The sequence below is a fragment of the Sinocyclocheilus grahami genome, unplaced genomic scaffold (genome assembly GCF_001515645.1).
Source record: "Sinocyclocheilus grahami isolate Dianchi unplaced genomic scaffold, SAMN03320097.WGS_v1.1 scaffold1320.1, whole genome shotgun sequence".
NCBI lineage: Eukaryota > Metazoa > Chordata > Actinopteri > Cypriniformes > Cyprinidae > Sinocyclocheilus > Sinocyclocheilus grahami.
In genome coordinates this window covers 115064-136161 of record NW_015506499.1, presented here as the reverse complement: position 1 = coordinate 136161, position 21098 = coordinate 115064, and the positions used below count along the sequence as shown (strand labels likewise).

Sequence of the window (21098 nt, the reverse complement as noted above, 5' to 3'; positions counted from 1 at the left end):
CATGGTTTTATGTTTACGCGGCGCGATGCAACACAACGTGTAAAAAGACAGTATAAGTCATTATAATCAGTAATTATGTCTCCACTGGATGCAACAAATGGCTCGTTTATAATGGGTTTTCATGTTTATGTCTCGTCGCTCCGGACGGACAGGGCAGCACAGTATGGTGAGGGGTGTAACATTTCCGTCACACGCTTGAGGTATTCGGCCAATCACAACGCACTGGATAGCCGGCCAATCACAGCACACCTCGCTTTTCAGAACGATGAGCTTTGTAAAAATCTATGCGTTTCAGAAAGGCGGGGCATAGAGGAGAAACAATAATGTACAGTATGTGGAAAATAATGTGTTTTGTTAACCTTAAACCGCATATTTCATTTCATTACACCAAATACACAAAATAATGTTATTTTTAGCAACATCATATGACCCCTTTAATATCATTACACTTTATTTGCTCTGTTTTATTTTGTGAAACCTTACTACGTATATGGAATAACCATTTTATAAAAGCAATAAGCCCCGTGAAGCCGTGGTTTACAGTGAATTTATAACAGTTAAGGGGGTTTTAGACTCCGCTTCACGTTGTACCTAACTACGTCCCTTAGCTGTTATAAATTCACTATAAACCACAGCTTCTTGGGGCTTATTGCTTTGTTTTAAGCCATTGAAATGCAATCAGCATTGAAAGGGAACTAATTTGGCTATATGTGCGCGCACAAGAAGACAGTGCTCATAGAGCGCGGGAGGACTGAACGGAGTTATTTTTGCCAATTTATAGGCCTTCAACAGTTAAATTCACACACTTGTATGTGACAAAATGCCATCTTTTCAAGTATCCTCGTAAACAGTAATTTAGCAAACAGATGAGAAAGAAAACATGTGTAACAGTATGTTGGTTCCGGGCAGCTCTTAAAGTGACAGCAGTCATTCATGTTAATCAAACAACAAGAGAGAGAAAATCTCTCACTTCTCTTGACTAAATCACTTTTGTAACTTTTATAAGAAGAAATATATATTTAATTCACACCGTGAAGAATATGCAGTGTTTTTTATACATTTGATTACTTTATGCAATGTATGATCATGTCCTGTGTGTCTGAAATTTGTGATAATCACATATATAAAGTTTCAATAATCATTCTAATTCTATGATCTTAGGAAGTCTTAAACGGAGTTATTTCATTTTTCAGTTTGGATTATGTAATGCCATTTCTTGTTTTCTGTTACAACTAAATCCTGTGGTGAAACACTGTTTTAACAGATTTATGAAACTGGCCTCGCGTTCAGGTCTTCATTGAATAGAAAATACTACTTGTTCCTGTCACTGTCTTAAATCAAACATCTTTTCATAAAGAGCAGGTCAACAGTTCACTTATTTTATGTTGATTTATAAATGCCTAATCAGAAAAGTATTATGTTGATAAATAGATATTTGTGACTCTGCAGCACAAAAGCAGTGTTAAGTCGCTGGGGCATATTTTTAGCAATAGACAAAAAAAAACATTGTATGGGTCAAAATGATCGATTTTTATTTTATGCCAAAAATCATTAGGATATTAAGTAAAGATCATGTTCCATGAAGATATTTTGTAAATTTCCTACCGTAAATATATAAAAACTTAATTTGTGATTAGTAATATGCAACTTAATTTGGACAACTTTAAAGATAATTTTCTCAATATTTAGATTTTTTTGCACCTCAGATTCCAGACTTTCAAATAGCTGTATCTCGGCCAAATATTGTCGAAAAATGGACCCTTATGACTGCTTTTGTGGCCCAGGGTCACATATTATTAGCACCAAAGCTCTACTTCATAGACTCGTCTGTTATGCAGAACCACATATTTTGTGGGTTGTGTGAATGCTGCAAGATGTTAATATTGGAGCTTAAATGAATATATGCTGCTTATACATATAACATCCGACAGGGACAGAGACGTGTTTCAAATAAGCGCTCTGAAATGACATCATCACATGGTGCAGAGATTCACTGTAGAATAAGAGGAGGAGTGCGTATGAGAAACTTACAACAGTCTCCTCCAGGCGCTTGAGATCCTGTTTGGACTGCTTGTTTCTCTCCTGCTGAAACCTGATGAGAAACCATTGTTAACACACACCACACACATTCATTACACACTATAGCTTCCCTTTACACTCATCACACCATCATGCAAATGGCTGATTTACAATCTCAGTGTATTTATGCAGTAGTGTAAGAAAACGTACGACAGCTGCTCCAGGCAGGCGCTCTTGGTGTCGTCCTGCCGTTTGAGGTTACTGAGACTGGACCGCACGTGAGCCAGCTCCAGCTCCAGAGCCTGATTCTTACTGCAAGACAGGTGGTGACAGCATTAGCGCCTTAGTTACCACATCCAGTGATCATGCTAGGCTTTCACTCTCATCTACACAGGAGGACTGACTCGGTAAGCTCGTCGATGAGTCGCTGCTTCTCGTTGATTTCATCCCGCAGGTGGCTGAGCTGCGTCTGACGAGACTCCGCGTGGAGAGATGGACGACTAGAGCCCTTCTACACAAACACACACAAATAAACACCTGCACTGACTCGTGTCACAATAAACGTGTCATATTTGACCTAACCCATGACCCCATCATGTACACCATCTCTCTTGTCATAACGCATGTATGCATGTGTTTCTTACACTAATCACAGGACTGTTTATGTATTAAATACTAGAGCCATGTTTGTTCGACTTACTTTCCCATCAGCCTCTCTGTCAGCCTTCTCTCCTCCATCCACTTCTGCCACGTGACTCTCTGATATAAACACATATACATAATGATTAATATAGCAGTACAGTGTAGAGCAGCAGCCCAGAAGTGAGCTCAACCTCAATCTTACGTTATCAGTTCATCTGACAATCTAGAGGGGTTTTGGGGAATTTGAATGTCCAATATAGCAAACCTGTAAGACCAATCATTTAGAAAAGATACAGCATGCTAAGTCTGCACAGATCTTCAGACAGTTCTGAGTTTGAATATAGCTTGAAATTGGTGCAATTATTAATTTAGAAGCAGTCTTAAAGGTGCAGCATGTAAATAAAATAAAAAGGCACATAATAACACCTACAAACTCTCAAGAACCAAAATGCATCTAAACTGTAGCTCTTTGGAAGTTTGGAAGTCTATGGTCTGTTTGAAAATCCACTAAAGGAAAAAAAATCCTGAGGAACCTGAGTCAGAACAGCCTCGCATAAAATGAGTTAGAGTTGAAAAAATGTCATAATAATGATCATCATTTTAAAAGAATAATATTTAAAGGGGTCACAGGATGACCATTTTCCACAAGTTGATATGATTCTTTGGGGTCTTAATGAAAAGTCTGTACCATTGAGAAATTTTAACCAACCTATTTTAGTGTAAAAAAATTCAGTTTTTACCCTGTCAAAAACAGCTCTTTTCAGATCAAGCCGTTTTTGTAGCATTTTCCTTTAAATGTTAATGAGCTCTGCTGACCCCGCCCCTCTCTTCCGAGCTGCTCTCAGAGAGACTGTTTACTTTAGTCGCATTCATCATGAAACTTGCTAATTAGCACATTATTAGGAAAGGCAATTTGCAAAGATTCATTACAAGGTCATACTTGGAAGGGAGAGATTATGTGAGTATAGGAGAGCAGAAGTCTAAGTGGACGTCCATGACATGTGGAGTCCCACAAAGCTCAATTCTTGCACCGCTCTTGTTTAGCCTGTACATGCTCCCACTAAGTCAAATAATGAGAAAGGAATCAGCTTCCAGAAGAGATCAGATGTGCTAAAACATTAGTCACATTTAGATGCAGACTCAAAACTCATCTGTTTAGCTGTGCATTTATTGAATGAGCACTGTGCAATGTCCGAACTGACTGCACAATTTTTTATGTATAATCGTTTTCTATTCTTAACTGTTTTAAATTCATTTTAAACCTCTTAAATCATTTTTTTAAATCATTTTCAAAGTTTTTAAATTCCTTGTTTTATTGTTGTGATTATTTTTTTTTCTTTTCTTTTATGTAAAGCATTTTGAATTACCATTGTGTATGAAATGTGCTATATAAATAAACTTGCCTTGCCTACAAAACATTACACTCACTTCTTCTGTAGGTGAAGCTGGATCATGAATACTGAATCATGAATTCGCGCGAACATAGATGCATTTATGTAGATCGGAGTGCATTTCCTTTCAGAAACAATGTAATCCACTACGAGTTCAGCGGCTCAGATGTCGGGAGTAAATGAGTACTGCTATGTTCATTATTACATCCAACAACAGAACACCTCAATCACTTAGGAGTCATTCTTGGCTACATCTGCTCCGGCGGTGAAACAATGGCGGACTGATGACAGCTCACTCAGGGCGGAGCTAAGGTAAGACACCAGTCCAGTCTGTGCTGAAACGCTACTGTCAATTAAACTATCGTGGGAGTGGCCTGTTTTTGTGAAATCACACAGACAGGCATCTGAGATCGGCTTATCAGATAAAAAAAAACATTGGGTGGATTTGTATCATTATAGGGTGGTTGTGTACACACACTGCCAACACACATTTCAGTTCAAACAACTTGTAAAAGTGCATGTAGCATCCTATGACCCCTTTAATGAGTCTTATGATCAGGCTTTATATCACTCCTGTCCTCTCTATAAGGTGTGTAACTCTGTGTTTGTGTCTCACCTGAGTTCTGCAGCATGAAGAATTCTTCACTGAGAGCATCATAATTATCCTCCAGCTCCACCGCACCCCGATCCTTCAAGGCTGGATGAATGGTTTCTCGGTGGGGGGTTGCGTTGGTTCTCAGCACCCCCCTCCGGTGCATTCTTCCCGGTGCATGAGGAGCTCACAAGATCGTGGAAGGCACCTTTTACTGCCTGAAACAAATCTTGTAGCTCCTCCGCCCTCACCACCCTCGATGGTGGGGCCGCGTTGGGGGTACATGGGAATTCCCTCGGTGGAGCGGTCTGTGGTCATGCAACTATGTCCAACTGCTGCTACCACTGTCTACCGCACAGGGACCCAGCCCGGGGACATTGCATGACTCTCTGGGTCATGCAATGTCCACGCTAGTGGTCCAGGAGCGCTATCTCTGGCTGTGTCTGTCCGACATGAAGGAGCATGATAAGGTACAGTTCCTGAATGCTCCCGTGCCACAGAACGGTGTTTTCCCTCCTGTGCTGTCAAGAGCTTTGCCCAGCAGGTCTTGGCGGCACAGAAGCAGACTGAGGTGATCAAACACAACCTGCTGTTTCCACCCACGCAGCAGCCTTCCACTAGGCAACATTGTGGAGCCGGTTGCAGGCAGGATGCCCAGCCCATCCAGGCCCCCGCCAAACCTGTGCAAGAGGCCCTGAGAGGAGGAGGAGGGCCAGGTGGAGAATCTTTTGTTTCATTATGTTTTTGTTCCGCCGCTGGCCCAGCAGCCAGCAGTACCCAAAACTTCAATAAAAGAGCAGTTTCCTTGGTCTCTGGGTCTCAAGAGGAGGAGAGTGGTGAACCGTGCATCATGGGATCACTTCCCTCCACCTCTCTCGCCAGCGGGCAGCAGTGGGTTGCCCAAGAGCACCCCTCCTGCCCATGCGTGGAACCAGGTAAGCGCTGTAGCACTAGAGTCCCCGCTTCATGTCATCACACGACAAGCTGTCACAAGCCTCAAGCAGGGCTCCTGCGTTTTCTTCCGCACGAGGAGGAATCAGGTGAGTGTTACACTTCACACCCAGACTCTGCCCTCTGCTGTCACAGGCCAGGTCGTCACAGGCCCCGGGCTGGGTCCCTGTGTTCTACCACGCTACCCCACTGCGGATACGTCGGTGGTTCCGTTGGTTCCACTGGCACGGTCTCTTGGAACCTGGTTAGTGCTTCCCAGTCCGTCTCGGTAGCTCTTGTGGACCATTAGACTCGGCTATGCGATTCAGTTTGCCAGGCGACCCCCCAAGTTCAGAGGCATCCGGTTCACATCAGTCCTGCCCGTCGGGCTGTCCCTGTTGCCTCACGTTTTCTCTAAAGTCATGGAGGCAGCCCTTGTTTCTTTGAGAGAATGGGGGGTGCGCATCCTCAACTATCTCGACGACTGGCTCATACTTGCACAGTCTTGCGATCAGTTGTGTGCACACAGGGACCTGGTGCTCAGACACCTGAGCCAGTTGGGTCTTCGGGTGAACTGGGAAAAGAGCAAACTCGTGTCAACGCAGAGGATCTCTTTTCTCGGCATGGAGCTGGATTCGGTCAGCCAGACAGCACGCCTCACCCAGGAACGTGCTCAGTTGGTGCAGAACTGCCTCAAGTCTTTATCAGGCAGGACGGCGGTCCCACTGAAATTATTTCAAAGGCTCCTGGGGCTTATGGCTGCAGCTGCGGTGGTAGTTCCGCTCTGTCTGCTCCATATGAGACCGCTTCAGCACTGGCTCCATGGCCGAGTCCCGAGGTGGGCGTGGCGACGCGGTACTCACCGGGGTTCAGATTACACCAGCCTGCCGCAGAGCCTTCAGCCCGTGGTCAGATTCCTCATTCCTTCTGGCAGGAGTGCCCGTGGAACAGGTATCCAGGCATGCTGTGGTATTCACAGATGCCTCGGCCACCGGCTGGGGGGCCACGTACAACGGGCACACAGTGTCAGGGGTTTGGACGGGTCCCCAACTGCGTTGGCATATCAACTGCCTCGAGTTGCTGGCAGTACGCCTTGCCCTGAGCCCCCTCAGAGGGCGCCTTCAGGGCAGGGACGCTCTGGTCCGCAGGGACAACACTGCAACTGTTGCGTATATCAACCGGCAAGGCGGTTTATGCTCCTGTTGCATGTCGCAACTTGCCCGCCACCTACTCCTTTGGAGTCAGAAGCATCTGAGGTCCCTTCGTGCCATCCACATCCCAGGAGTGTTCAATCGGGCAGCTGATGAGCTGTCTCGAGCAGCACTTCCAGGGGAGTGGAGACTCCACCCCCAGGCGGTTCAGCTGATCTGGAGACAGTTCGGAGTTGCTCAGGTAGACCTGTTTGCATCTCCAGAAGCCACCCACTGGCAGTGGTTCTACTCCCTAACCGAGGCAACGCTCGGCACAGATGCACTGGCACACAGCTTCCCCCCAGTGAGCCTGCTCGCACAGACACTGTGCAAGATCAGGGAGGACGAGGAGCAGGTCTTGTTAGTGGCTCCATATTGGCCCAACAGGACCTGGATCCCAGAACTCATGCTCCTCGTGACAGCCCCTCCCTGGCCAATTCCTCTGAAAAAGGATCTGCTTTCTCAGAGACGGGGCACCCTCTGGCACCCGCGTCTAGACCTGTGGAAACTCCATGTGTGGTCCCTGGACGGGATGCGGAGGATCATCCTGGGCGCTGGCTCGTGGTGCCTTGCTAGCAGACATTTGTAGAGCTGCGGGCTGGGCGACTCCTAACACGTTCGCTGGGTTCTATAGCCCGGTTTCCTCCTGTGTTCTCACCTCAAACGTGTAGTGACAATGAGAGGCCCAGTTCAGAGTTGGCTTGCGGCGTCCCGAACGCCTTGTTTTCCAGAGTCTCCCCTGACTGGGCAGACCCTGTCGAGTCCTCCAGCACTCCGGCGGCCAGACATGGCGGAGCATCCGGCGCCAGACCTTTCAGCCAACAAATTCCTGAAATCTGGTGTGAGGCTAGTGCCCATATGAGTGACCCGGTTGGGATCCGTTAGTGGCTCCATATTGGCCCAACAGGACCTGGATCCCAGAACTCATGCTCCTCGTGACAGCCCCTCCCTGGCCAATTCCTCTGAAAAAGGATCTGCTTTCTCAGAGACGGGGCACCCTCTGGCACCCGCGTCTAGACCTGTGGAAACTCCATGTGTGGTCCCTGGACGGGATGCGGAGGATCATCCTGGGCGCTGGCTCGTGGTGCCTTGCTAGCAGACATTTGTAGAGCTGCGGGCTGGGCGACTCCTAACACGTTCGCTGGGTTCTATAGCCCGGTTTCCTCCTGTGTTCTCACCTCAAACGTGTAGTGACACTGAGAGGCCCAGTTCAGAGTTGGCTTGCGGCGTCCCGAACGCCTTGTTTTCCAGAGTCTCCCCTGACTGGGCAGACCCTGTCGAGTCCTCCAGCACTCCGGCGGCCAGACCTTTCAGCCAACAAATTCCTGAAATCTGGTGTGAGGCTAGTGCCCATATGAGTGACCCGGTTGGGATCCCATATGTGTATTTCCACGGTACAGTTACTAGGGCCGTGTTTCCCCTGGCAGACCACGTTCTGCCGTCTCTAAATGATGCAGCCATATGCCATCTCAGAGACTTCCATGTGCAGTAGGGCCCTTCGAGGTTACTCCACATGAGTAAATGTCACTTAACCCCCCCTCTCAGAGGAGGTGACTCCGCAGTGTGTCCTCTTCCAAATGGAAGAGCACGCTTTCCCAGTGTTATCCAAGTCCTACTGTTGGGTTGCGAGGAACAGCTGTAGTCGACCTTCTCTGTGTAGAGCCCGGTCCTATTGTCTGCCTAATAGGAAGGATCAGGAGACCTACACAGGGTACTGGAGGGGTCAGCACCTGTGGCGTGTTGGTAGGGATCCCAATTCGTCGGTCATCACCAACGTGACGTCGAGAGTGACCGACTGAAAGGGAACATCTCGGTTACGTATGTAACCTTTGTTCCCTGAAGGAGGGAACGGAGATGTCACGTCCCGTCGCCACAGTTGCTGTACCACCTCTGAGCTGCCGGGTCACCGGCTCGGCTCTTCAGCAAAATCATGAATTAATGCGATGCACCTGCTGCCTTTAATACCCGCCTATATAGATTTTATGAAAAATATTACAATTACAAATGAATGTAAATTACTTATTTTATCAAGGGAATGGATGCATGTTGCTTTATGCTATGGTAAGTTGTTTAGTTTTAGATATTTAAAGGAAATGTTTTGCTACAAGCTGAATGTTTTAAATCTAAAGATAATATGAAAAGAAAATATGTTTAGAAGCAACTAATTTAAATATTGAGATGAACCATTATTAATTAATTGATTCTATTTCTAGCCCTTATTTAAACATATGTTGCAACACATATTCCACATACTTCTACAATGTACTGTTATTACTATCCATGTGGGGATATTTGGTCCCCATAACGTATTGAATACCTGATCACTCACTCACTCACTCACTCACTCACTCACTCACACACACCTGAGAGATGAGCAGCTGGCAGGAGGACAGCTCTCGGCTGGTTTCCTCCATCTTGCGATGGCACTCCAGTTGCAAGTTCTCCAGCTGTCTGCAGCGCTTCACCATCGACTTCACCTCCGACTTGATCTTACTGATGTACAGCCGCGCCACAGTGAACTCCTCCTCGATCGCACCGCTGATCTCCACTGGCTACACATACACGCACAGATTACTGCAGTGAATAAACACACACAACTGCAACTACAGGAAACCGATTTACCATAATGTGCAAAAGAAATGAAGGCAGATCAAGGTGCCTTCAATAATAATACAAAATAATAACAAAAGCAAAAAAGCAAAGAGAAAAGCCCTGCCGTTGTCTCTAGTTTCCTATATTAAACAGAACTCTGCTCCTGATTGGTCGATACAGTGTTCCAGCTGTGTGAAAACACACCATATACTAACAGCTGAGACGTGACATACCTGTTCACAAGCTACTGTGTACGTCAGGGGCTCTGATATATTGTGAATACAGTAGGGCCCAATGATTTCCACAATGTGGAATCCAGTCATAAAATGAATTTACTGTATAACACAGAATTTACTTTATGATGTGTGATATTTTAAAGAACATCTCACAATTTTTCTTCCATGTTTTAATTTTGATAGTAAACCTCTGTTGTGCAGTTCACCTTATCAAAAAATAAAATGGTTACATTTTCATTTAATTACATTTTAAAAGATTCAGTTGTTAATGTTTTATGACTTAATTTGATTCCCACTTCTTTTTGAGAATGAATGTGTATTAAACCATAAATCCAGAAAAATTAAAACAGACAAAACAGAATTTCATGAATGAATGAATGAATAAACTTGTAGGGCTCTATTTTTTAACCTTTAATAAATTTATGTTAAATTTGTTTCATAATTTCAGTTAATTAGAGATGCTTTTTGCTCAAATTTAATATAACCATTAAAACAGAATTTCGAAAAATTAAGAAAACAGAAACAAGAAAAATTCAAATGCAAAAACAAAAAAACAAAACAGAATTTGGGAAAAAATAAAAAAGATTTAAAAGGGCCCTAAAGCAGCAGCTTTTCTGTGTGTCAAGCTGTCAGGACTACATTTATAATATGGCACAACCTTTTTTAATCTCTACAAATAATCTCCGAGGCCTTTCTGGGCTTACAAGCTTGATTTCTCCATTGCCGACGATGGCGCTGAACTCGCTGAGGTCCTTCATCAGCCCGTTCAACACGTCAGCGATGCGCTTCCTCTGGTGCGAGCTCACTTCCTGCATTTGAGCAAGCTCCGCCTCCAGCTCCATCAGATTGGCCTATAAAGCAGTGGAAGCGGCGGTAAGCACAGGTCAGTCCTTCACTGCCTCTATCACTGTGTAGCGTGAGAATACGTCACCATCTTCAGGCTGAGCTGCTCGGCCAGCTGTTTGTTGTGCAGGCTCTTCTCCTCCACCTCCTGACTCTTCTGGTCGTAGTTGACCGCCAGCTCCTCCAGCGCCTGCAGGACCTCCCGCACTTCAGCTTTGGCGCTCTCGCTCTCCATCTGCAGGCGGCCCAGCTCCGTCTGCACCTTATCACTGTCTCCACGCGTGGACGCCAGCAACTGCAACGAGATGACGCTCATTAATACGAGCTGCCAAAAGCTCTTCATAATCAGATCACATTTTAGGCCTTTACGAAACAGCTGATCTGCTGGTTTAATGACTATAACTGTAATTATGTCCAGTGGTGGACAGTAGCAGTTGGTTAGTGTATATTTTCTGTACTTTAATAAAGCGGGGACACTTTTACTTCGCTACATTACCAAGCATAATATCCCATTTTTACCACATTAGGAAAATATCAAGAAAATGTCTGATTTATTTATTTATTATTTGTATTATTTATTTGTGAAATAAACTGATCTGATTGCAGCTGTCAAATTCAGACGGTCATATTTAGACTGTCAATTATTTGTGAATTAAACTAAACTAAAATATAAAAGATTTAAAACATTGGAATATTTTATGGTTTTTCTGTGTTAGTTTTATTATTATGGATTTATTATGATTTTATGTTACTTTTATTTCTTATTTACTATATGGTGTGATTTGTTGTTGTTTTGACTAACTGCAAACAGTTGAATTATCAGTAAATATATAATATTTCAATTTTCATCCCTGTTGTCTGCATCTAATCTTCATTATCTGTCTGATGAAGAGCATGCAGCTCAAATGAAATTATTCGGGAGCATTACAACAGTGTGTTGACTTATCTTCTATGTTTTGTAGGTTGAGCACCTGTATTTAAACTATTTTTGAGTAAATCATATATTAACAATTCTCATATCACGGCCACTACAGCACAATGAATGTGACCTCTGACCTCATCCTGATCCAGTATCTGCTCCTTCAGCTTCTCCGCCAGCTGACACTGAAGATTGATCTCATCATCCTACAAAACACACACACACACAGTGAGAGCAATAAATCATGTTGATCTTGTTCTGTATGCAATCCATGATGCACAGTGAGAGTTCATTAGTGTCTGCATCTCAGTAATGATGTGACGTGTGCATGTTCACCTTATCGTCCAGCTGTCGGTAGAGCTTGCGGATCTCTTCCTCATATTTCTGCCGCTCTTCCTCTGAGATCCGCACCACAATAGAGGAGGAGTCAGAGTCTCTCTCTCTCTCCCGCTGGCGCTCGGATGATCTCTCATTATCTAGAGACGCTTCGTCACTGCCCTCCAGCTTCACCACATCAGCGTCTGCCTGCTCCGTCTCTGGAACCTTCTCTCCTATGAGAAAATAACATCACGACTGCATCATGTCAGGGAATCATCAACATGCTTACAAATGTTTACCAAAATTCCCCACCTAAACCGGATAAGACAAGCAAACAACCTTAAGCTGGTTTAAGCTAAATAACATCAATTTCAAAATACTGACGTCTACTGTAGCTTGCAATCAACTATCACATGTTGCACATCACGTCAAACTTATAAAGCACTATATAAATAAAACGGGCTTGACTCGTCAGAGCAGTGCAAAGGCTCACCACTGCGCCAGCGCCGCAGCTCCAGCTCCAGGCTCTGGATGGTGTCCCTCAAGCTCTTGTTCTTCTCCTTCTCTTTCTCGTACTTCCTCTTCCACTGCTCAGCTGTCAGCTCCAGGTTAATGGAGGCCGTGTTCTTGATGGTCTTAGCACTACAGCACACACTCAAAAATCAACTCGCCATTGAAATTCCTTTTATACATTTAGTATGAATACAAATGCACAGATGCTATAGTTTAATAACAACTATTACTCCTTTAATACATGTCTACATAAATAATATAATAAAGTTCCATATGTATATCCCACATTTCTACGACAACACCATGGTTTAGTTAGTGTTACTGCAGTAAATCCAAGGTAAATCCATGGAAAAGTGTTTCTGCTGTTTGTTAGTGCTGTTGAGAACGTCAGCGCCGTTTCATCTGGCTTTAAACTAAATCACCGACACATGTGTGTTCTTCGCTGGATCTCACAGTGCAGTTTGCGCGATCGAGAGCGAGTAAACGCATCTGCTTGCCCCGCGCTGCTGTTGAGCCAAGCTGGGCTGCGTTTCCCAAAAGCTTCGTAAGCCTAAGAAGTTCGTAAAAACTATCGTACAACTGATCTTAATATTACGGTCCGTTTCCCAAAAACATTGTAACTTAAAGGGATAGTTCACCCAAAAATGAAGATGTGATGTTTATCTGCTCACCCCCGGGGCATCCGAGATGTAGGTGACTTTGTTTCTTCAGTAGAACGCAAATGATGATTTTTAACTCAAACCGTTGCAGTCTGTCAGTCATATAATGTAAGTGGATGGGAATCACGGCTTTGAGAGTCAAAAAAACATACACAGACAAAACCAAATTTAACCCTGTGACTCGTGACGATACAATGGTGTGTAAATCAGTCTGTGCAAGAAACTGAACAGTATTTATATCGTTTTTTACCTCTGCAATGTCTGAACTGTTCGAACTGTCCTGGCGTCTTCTTCTTCTTGCTTTACGGCGGATCGCAGACTTATAAGTGCATTACCGCCACCTATCTCTCAAATGGACCATTGACACTCCTAATTGAGATTGTAGATAGATATAAATACTGTTCAGTTTCTTGCACAGACCGATCGTTTTGTGTCTTTACACGTCAATGTATCATCACGAGCCGCAGGGTTTAATTTGGTTTTGTTTGTGTATGTTTGTTTTACTCTCAAAGCCGTGATTCCCATCCACTTACATTATATGACTGACAGACTGCAACGGTTTGAGTTAAAAATCATCATTTGTGTTCTACTGAAGAAACAAAATCACCTACATCTCGGATGCCCTGGGGGTAAGCAGATAAACATCACATCTTCATTTTTGGGTGAACTATCCCTTTAAGAAGCTGTCAGATTCATACTCAATAGCAATTGGTCTTTATTTAGGACTAGGCAGTGCTTAAATGTATTAACTGTATGTCCACGAGTGTAACGCAAATCTTAAAAGGGTATTTTCGAAAAACAGTATTTGCATGATAATATTAGTGAAATAAAAGGCCACTTAAGTGACCCTACAGAGAGTACACATCTTAACACACTTTTAAAAAATGCATTTTGTAATAATGCCACACTAAATGTTTTAAGTACATTTTAAATCATTGTTTTAAAAATGTTCTGTGGTGTTTTAGAAAAGAACAATTATTTTGATGTGCTTTCTTACATGCTATGTACATATTGGATTGTAATTTTAACTGTATTGTGTCTTTCAATAATACATCTTAAGTTAATATATCGTAAATATACCATATTGCAACTTCATTGTTACAAATGTGTAATTACAAGTATATTTTAAAAACATGAGATACAAGTTGCAATAGAAATGACATTAATGTATATTTTAGTTTGCCATTAATGCTGATCAGTACATTCAGCAGTTTTACCATATTTCAAAGACAACAGCAGTAATTATTTTATGTTAAAGTCTGTTTATATAGAACAGTGTACATGTTTTAATAACTGACTAGGATTTGTATTGTTTTTAGAAAATAGTGTTTTTTGTTGGTTCATTATGTGGTGATGTGTATTTTTTGTTTGTAAATTTGTCCTTTGCTGCCCATCTTGACCAGGACTCCCTGCTAGAAGAGATATAGTATCTCCTTCCTGGTTAAATAAGTTAAAAAAAACAATTACAGATACAAACTACATATAAAGATGCCCTACTTAAATCCTACTTAAGTGGGTCAAAAAAGCACTCTAAAGTTCAGCAAGTTCATCATTTCATTTAAATGTTGCTGTTTTTAGATTGTTTGGTAAAAAACAAGAGACCTTTTTTCACTAAATAACTGAACTCACAAAGCAGCACAATGCAGATGTCTGTTTGATCTAGATGTGTGTGTGTGTGTGTGTGAGTGTGTGTGTGTGTGTGTGTGTGTGCTGGAGGTACCGCTGTCCAAACATGAGGGTGGATTTGGTCTCGGCGTCGTTGTAGCTCGAGGGAGAGCAGCAGATGAACATAGTGGTCCTGCAGTTTCCTCCCAGAGAGTCCTGCAGGATTCGGGTCATCTTACTGTCGCGGTACGGCACGTGCGTCTTCTGCTCGCACAAACCAGGGACATTCGGCGTAAGCAAACACAAATATGCACGGTCATATATGAGTGCGCTTGCGAGCACTCACAGTTCCTTCAGCGAGAGCAGAGATGACGTTGCCCAGAGAAGACAGAGACTTATTGATGTTTTTAGCTTCATCCAGAACGGCTCCAGCTGCACCGGTCTTACTGACCTGCGTGTGAACATACACCATAAACAAGCTCAACAGCAACACTTCAGATATTAGGGAACACTATTCACTATTAACTAGTTCTTTATTAGCATGCATATTACTAGCATATTGGCTGTTTATTAGTGCATATTACAAAGTGCATATTAAATGCCTTATTCTGCATGAGCATATTTTAAATCCCTTAATCAGACCCCAAACCTAAACTTAACAACTACCTTACTAACTATTAATAAGAAGCAAATAAGGAGTTTATTGAGGCAAAACCCTTGGTTAACAGTGAATATGCGTTCCCTAATGTAAAATGTTGCCAGCTTAACTAATAATTTCTTACTGATTTTTGTCAAGCATCTGTCATTTCATTATGCAACTATGAAATATCATATCACTAGATGTGACATATGTATGTTGAGTATCTTTGGTGCAGCGGTGCTCCGTTTGTCCCAAATGCTTCGTCCACTATTGGGTGAGTGGAGTTCATGGTTGTGGGTTTATAACGGTTTCCCTTTCTATTATGTCAGTCACTATTAGTTTCTCAGTCAAATAATGACATGCATTACATTTAAACAAGGTGTCCTGTATGAATCAATAAAGAGTCTTCAGTTTTTGAACTAATGTTGTTCGTAACCCAGTGTTCTTAAAAATACTTTGTGTTCCACAGAAGAAAGAAAGTCGTGCAGGTTTGATAAAACAACATGATATGACAACTGGATACTTTATACAACAAAAGACAAAAGACCTTCTCACTGCCAGCTGAAATATCATATCACTAGATGTGACATATGTATGTTGAGTATCTTTGGTGCAGCGGTGCTCCGTTTGTCCCAAATGCTTCGTCCACTATTGGGTGAGTGGAGTTCATGGTTGTGGGTTTATAACTGTTTCCCTTTCTATTATGTCAGTCACTATTAGTTTCTCAGTCAAATAATGACATGCATTACATTTAAACAAGGTGTCCTGTATGAATCAATAAAGAGTCTTCAGTTTTTGAACTAATGTTGTTCGTAACCCAGTGTTCTTAAAAATCCTTTGTGTTCCACAGAAGAAAGAAAGTCGTGCAGGTTTGATAAAACAACATGATATGACAACTGGATACTTTATACAACAAAAGACAAAAGACCTTCTCACTGCCAGCCAGATCCACCAGGTAGAGCTTTCCACAGAGCTTCTGCTCCGTCTCCACGTGCTCCTGCTTGATGTTGATCAGGAAGATGCTGTGACTGCGAGAGCTGTGCTCATTCATATCTGACAACAGAACAGCGTCTCGTTTACAGCTCATTCTCAAATTACATTTCATGAAAATTCAGCTTTGTCATCAAATAAATTGCATTTTAAACTAGACAAGTAAAGTTTGTGAACAAACTTTGAAGTTGGCTTGAGAAAGCCTATTTGAAGTGGCTTAAAAACTTGTAGTTTGAAGGTGTTCAGTTAAAGAAGTCTGAAGTTTGAATAAAGAATAGTAGAGACAGAAATTTTAAGATGACAGATAGACAGATAGACAGATAGATAGATGCTAGGGTTCTCAGGGTGGTTTCTAGGGTGTTGCTATGCAGTTGCTAGGGTATTTTGTGTGGTTGCTAGGGTGTTGCTCTGCAGTTGCTAGGGTACTCGGGTTGGTTTCTAAGATGTTGCTATGCGGTTGCTAGGGTATTTTGTGTGGTTGCTAGTGCGGTTGCTATGGGACCCGGGATGGTTGCTAGGGTACTGCTATGCGGTTGCTAGGGTACTCAGGGTGGTTGGTTATATTTCATGAAAATTCAGCTTTGTCATCACAGAACTAAATTGCATTTTAAACTAGACAAGTAAAGTTTGTGAACAAACTTTGAAGTTGGCTTGAGAAAGCCTATTTGAAGTGGCTTAAAAGCTTGTAGTTTGAAGGTGTTCAGTAAAAGAAGTCTGACGTTTGAATAAAGAATAGTAGAGATAGACAGACAGAAATTTTAAGATGACAGATAGACAGATAGATAGATGCTAGGGTTCTTAGGGTGGTTTCTAGGATGTTGCTATGCGGTTGCTAGGGTATTTTGTGTGGTTGCTAGGGTGTTGCTATGCAGTTGCTAGGGTACTCGGGGTGGTTTCTAGGGTGTTGCTATGAGGTTGCTAGGGTATTTTGTGTGGTTACTATTGCAGTTGCTATGGTACCCCGGGTGGTTGCTAGGCTACTGCTATGCGGTTGCTAGGGTACTCAGGGTGGTTCATGAAAATTCAGCTTTGTCATCACAGAACTAAATTGCATTTTAAAATATATTTGAAACAGTTATTTTAAATACTGCATTTCCGCAGCCTTGCTGAGCATGAAACACTAAGAAACAAACAAGACAAACTTATAGCAAAAATTTGAAAGGTACAGTGGAGATCAAAATGAGAGAACAACCTACAATTTCCTAAATTTCAAGGTCACTGCTTAGAAGCATTTGAAGTAAAAGGGCAGTTTTCTAAGCATTTTTAATAAAATTATTGTATTCTGAAGCACAGTAGAAAAAACTTAGATGAGATATTTGAAAAAACGATCAAAGTTAGAGAACACTTACAGATCCCTCTAAGTTATTGCTGTTAATCAGGCACCTGGTGCTAAATTCGTTAATTATATGACAAACCCTGTTTTAACTGGCAGCATTCCTCTAATTTTCTCTGAGATTGCAGGATGGCGGGCCGCTCTAAAGTGACTGAAAGCCTGCGACAGGAGGCGGTCCAGATGAAGGCCACTGCAAAACGGGTAAAGCAGTTCCTTGAAGCTGAAAACATTGAAATAATGAAATGGCCGGCCCAGAGTCCTGATCTAAACCCGCCTGAAAATCTCTGGAAAATCCTTGGCGACAAAGTTCAGGCTAAGAAACCCACTACAGTCACTGAACAGTGGAAGAGGAGCGGCCCGAGATCACAGCAGCGCAGTGTGAGAAACTAGAGATGTGCTGAAGTCACTCAAAGCAGGAGCCTCTACACTTCCTACTCATTTCTGACAGCTGTAACCCGCCAAAATATTAGTTGCAGTCTTCTTTCGTGCTACAGCGGTTACTGTTCTCTAATTTTGATCACTGTGTTTTCCACAGAATAAAGGTTTTTGTTGAAATGCCTTGGTTATTTTGTCAAACTTGTCAGTAGAACGGAGGTATACATACCTACAGCTAATATTCCTTCAAATTTTGAGCGATGAAAATTAACACTATTTCAGTGTATATTTAACATATACATATATTTTACTCTTTTAATTGTTTAGATATTTATAATGCATTATCTTCTTGTTGATCCACCAGTTAACATTTACAACTCTTCGTGTTTGCTGCGTGAAAACATGTGTTGATTTTCACATCGTTCTGAACAAAACCAGCAGACAGACTTATTGAAAATGCTAATTCACTCTCTGCCAGCAGGAGGCGCTTTGGGAACAGCAGAAATACAGCGGTTTCTCCGGTAACAGCAGAACACAAAGCAGCAGCAGCTGACTCTGAAACGTGCAGCGCTCATATTTAATGAAATCATAAGCTTCTGAAGTTTAATCGTCACACTAAGCCATATGGCAATTCAGTTTTTTCCATCCCCAAATTGAAGGCCTCTCGAAATCGTAATTAAGACTTTCTTGTACCATCTAGGACTTTTTATGGCTTTAAATTTGATCAAACTAAATGTAAGACTTTTTAAAGACCCACCCGCGGAAACCCTGCATGACTGTGATGGTTTACACCATGTTACTGTGATTATAAATGACTGTTAAACACTTAACCTGAACTGTTAGTGTTTGAGTAAATGAAGTCCATCTGGATTTAAGAACAATGACAAAAGCACTCACTGGTGACAGCGACGTGCCGGTTGGACTTTCCCTCGTCGATGACGTCCATGACCTCTTCAGGACTGGACACGAAGCGCTCGGTGCAGCCCTGATGCCACACAAACACAAAACATTTATCCTGATTTATTCACATTCACGCAAAATACGCTGCTGGTGGTTGTGAAAAAGCACCTTCACGTAAGGGATGCGGTTCTTGTCCTCATGCACAGACAGGTTGGTCTTCGTGACTAAAGAGGAGAGAAACACAATGAGGAACATAAAAACCACTGTAATGAATTCGGTACGCTGCACTATTACTGTTTTCCACAAACCGTCCAGAAGATCCCGGATTTTCTCCATGTAGATCTCAAAGTAGGACACCTGAGAAAGTCAAAGACTGATTTTCAGAGCACCACACACTGGGCAGATGACTAGATGATGGATGTGCCACTGGTTTTGGCCTTTGCGTACCTTGATGTGGAACTCCAGGTTCTCGTCCATGGCGAAGATGTGGTTGAAGATGTCCTCTGCGATGCGGGGAATGATGCCCATCTGCTGCGGGTCGTGGAGGTTGCCCTGAAAGTGCGTTTAACAATTAAAATTCATCCTGGTCTAATCGAGCTGTGCGGCAGTGCTTCCACATAAACCAACGAGTCATGTGATAGTCAGGATAGCAAAATATATTCAGATTTTTTATTATATCTTATTATAGTTTATTATTTATTAGATACATTATGGTAGAAAGTAGCCAAGTTAGACAGAAAGACAAGTTCAGTTCCATCTTTGAAAACCGTAAACCGCACAAGGTAAAGCAGACACTGAATACAGACTCGAACGCATGCGTTATCTTGTGATTTGTGACCACAAAACCAGTCATAAGGGTCCATTTTTTTTTAAATTGAGATATATACATCATCTGAAGGCTGAATAAATAAGCTTTTATTGATGTATAGTTTGTTAGGATCGGACAATATTTGGCCGAGATACAACTATTTGAAAATCTGGAATCTGAGGGTGCAAAACAATCTAAATATTGAGAAAATCATCTTTAAAGTTGTCCAAATGAAGTTCTTAGCAATGCATATTACTAATCAAACATTAAGTTTTGATATATTTACGGTAGGAAATGTACAAAATATCTTCATGGAACATGATCTTTACTTAATATCCTGATTTTATGAAATATGATTTTTGGCATAAAAGAAAAATCAATAATTTTGTCCCATACAATGTATTGTTGGCTATTGCTGCAAATATCCCCCAGCGACTTAACACTGCTTTTGTGCTGCAGGGAAACTGGCCAATAATATCTGATGCTCATTTTAGTACAGGTACAGTGTGCACGGATGACATTGGTCGTCTGATGCATTGGTCATTTACAGTAAAGCAATATTTCAAAAGTATAAGCAATATTTCATCTAAAACATAAGTGCACCTCCATGGTGTGGGTCTTTCCAGAAGAGGTCTGTCCATAAGCGAAGATGGTGCCGTTGTAACCTCCCAGCACATCTACATCAAACACACACACACACACAGCCAAACATCAGAGCACTGATCTCCTCCGAGGAGCATCTGACTGTAATCAATACTGCTGAAGTCCAAAATATTAAATATGACGCGCTGTGATTTTTGGCATAAAAGAAAAATCAATAATTTTGTCCCATACAATGTATTGTTGGCTATTGCTGCAAATATCCCCCAGCGACTTAACACTGCTTTTGTGCTGCAGGGAAACTGGCCAATAATATCTGATGCTCATTTTAGTACAGGTACAGTGTGCACGGATGACATTGGTCGTCTGATGCATTGGTCATTTACAGTAAAGCAATATTTCAAAAGTATAAGCAATATTTCATCTAAAACATAAGTGCACCTCCATGGTGTGGGTCTTTCCAGAAGAGGTCTGTCCATAAGCGAAGATGGTGCCGTTGTAACCTCCCAGCACATCTACATCAAACACACACACACACACAGCCAAACATCATAGCACTGATCTCCTCCGAGGAGCATCTGACTGTAATCAATACTGCTGAAGTCCAAAATATTAAATATGACGCGCTGCATGCGCAGACAGGGCGTCACGCACTGACCTCTGACGATCTGCTTGGCGCAGGTGTTGTACACCTGCTCTTGGGTGGTGTTGGTGGGAAACACGCGGTCGAACGCGTACGGTTTTCCCTGCACACACAGAGCAAGAGAGGAGACATGAGGGGAAAGGAAACCTTATTGTTTGGTCACGTCACATACAAACTGTGTCATTCCCTTTAACTATACATGTACTTTTTTTCAAGCTTGATCAAAAACACCCTGCCCAACAGCTGTTTCACTTCAGCCATCATCAGCCACTCCCTGCATTCACACTCACTCACTCACTCACACACTCACTCTCACACTCACACTCACACACACACTCACACACACACACACACACACAC

At 42.5% G+C, this 21098-nt stretch overlaps 1 protein-coding gene across 1 annotated transcript in view; it reads right to left on the bottom strand.

The window, feature by feature from the left end:
* LOC107569166 (kinesin heavy chain-like) overlaps nt 1-21098 on the bottom strand; it is a 39500-nt gene that overhangs the window by 14084 nt on the left and 4318 nt on the right. The window contains exons 2-22 of the mRNA XM_016255178.1: nt 20754-20841; nt 20537-20610; nt 19135-19239; nt 18996-19044; nt 18856-18911; nt 18685-18772; nt 16018-16142; nt 14796-14900; nt 14565-14713; nt 12166-12314; nt 11691-11905; nt 11492-11560; nt 10524-10730; nt 10297-10443; nt 9128-9316; nt 4896-4992; nt 4669-4830; nt 2720-2778; nt 2424-2530; nt 2230-2331; nt 2032-2092 (exon numbers count right to left, since the gene is read on the bottom strand). Coding sequence (XP_016110664.1) covers nt 2032-2092; nt 2230-2331; nt 2424-2530; nt 2720-2778; nt 4669-4830; nt 4896-4992; nt 9128-9316; nt 10297-10443; nt 10524-10730; nt 11492-11560; nt 11691-11905; nt 12166-12314; nt 14565-14713; nt 14796-14900; nt 16018-16142; nt 18685-18772; nt 18856-18911; nt 18996-19044; nt 19135-19239; nt 20537-20610; nt 20754-20841 — 2403 coding nt within the window. The remainder of the gene's footprint in view (nt 1-2031; nt 2093-2229; nt 2332-2423; nt 2531-2719; nt 2779-4668; nt 4831-4895; nt 4993-9127; nt 9317-10296; nt 10444-10523; nt 10731-11491; nt 11561-11690; nt 11906-12165; nt 12315-14564; nt 14714-14795; nt 14901-16017; nt 16143-18684; nt 18773-18855; nt 18912-18995; nt 19045-19134; nt 19240-20536; nt 20611-20753; nt 20842-21098) is intronic.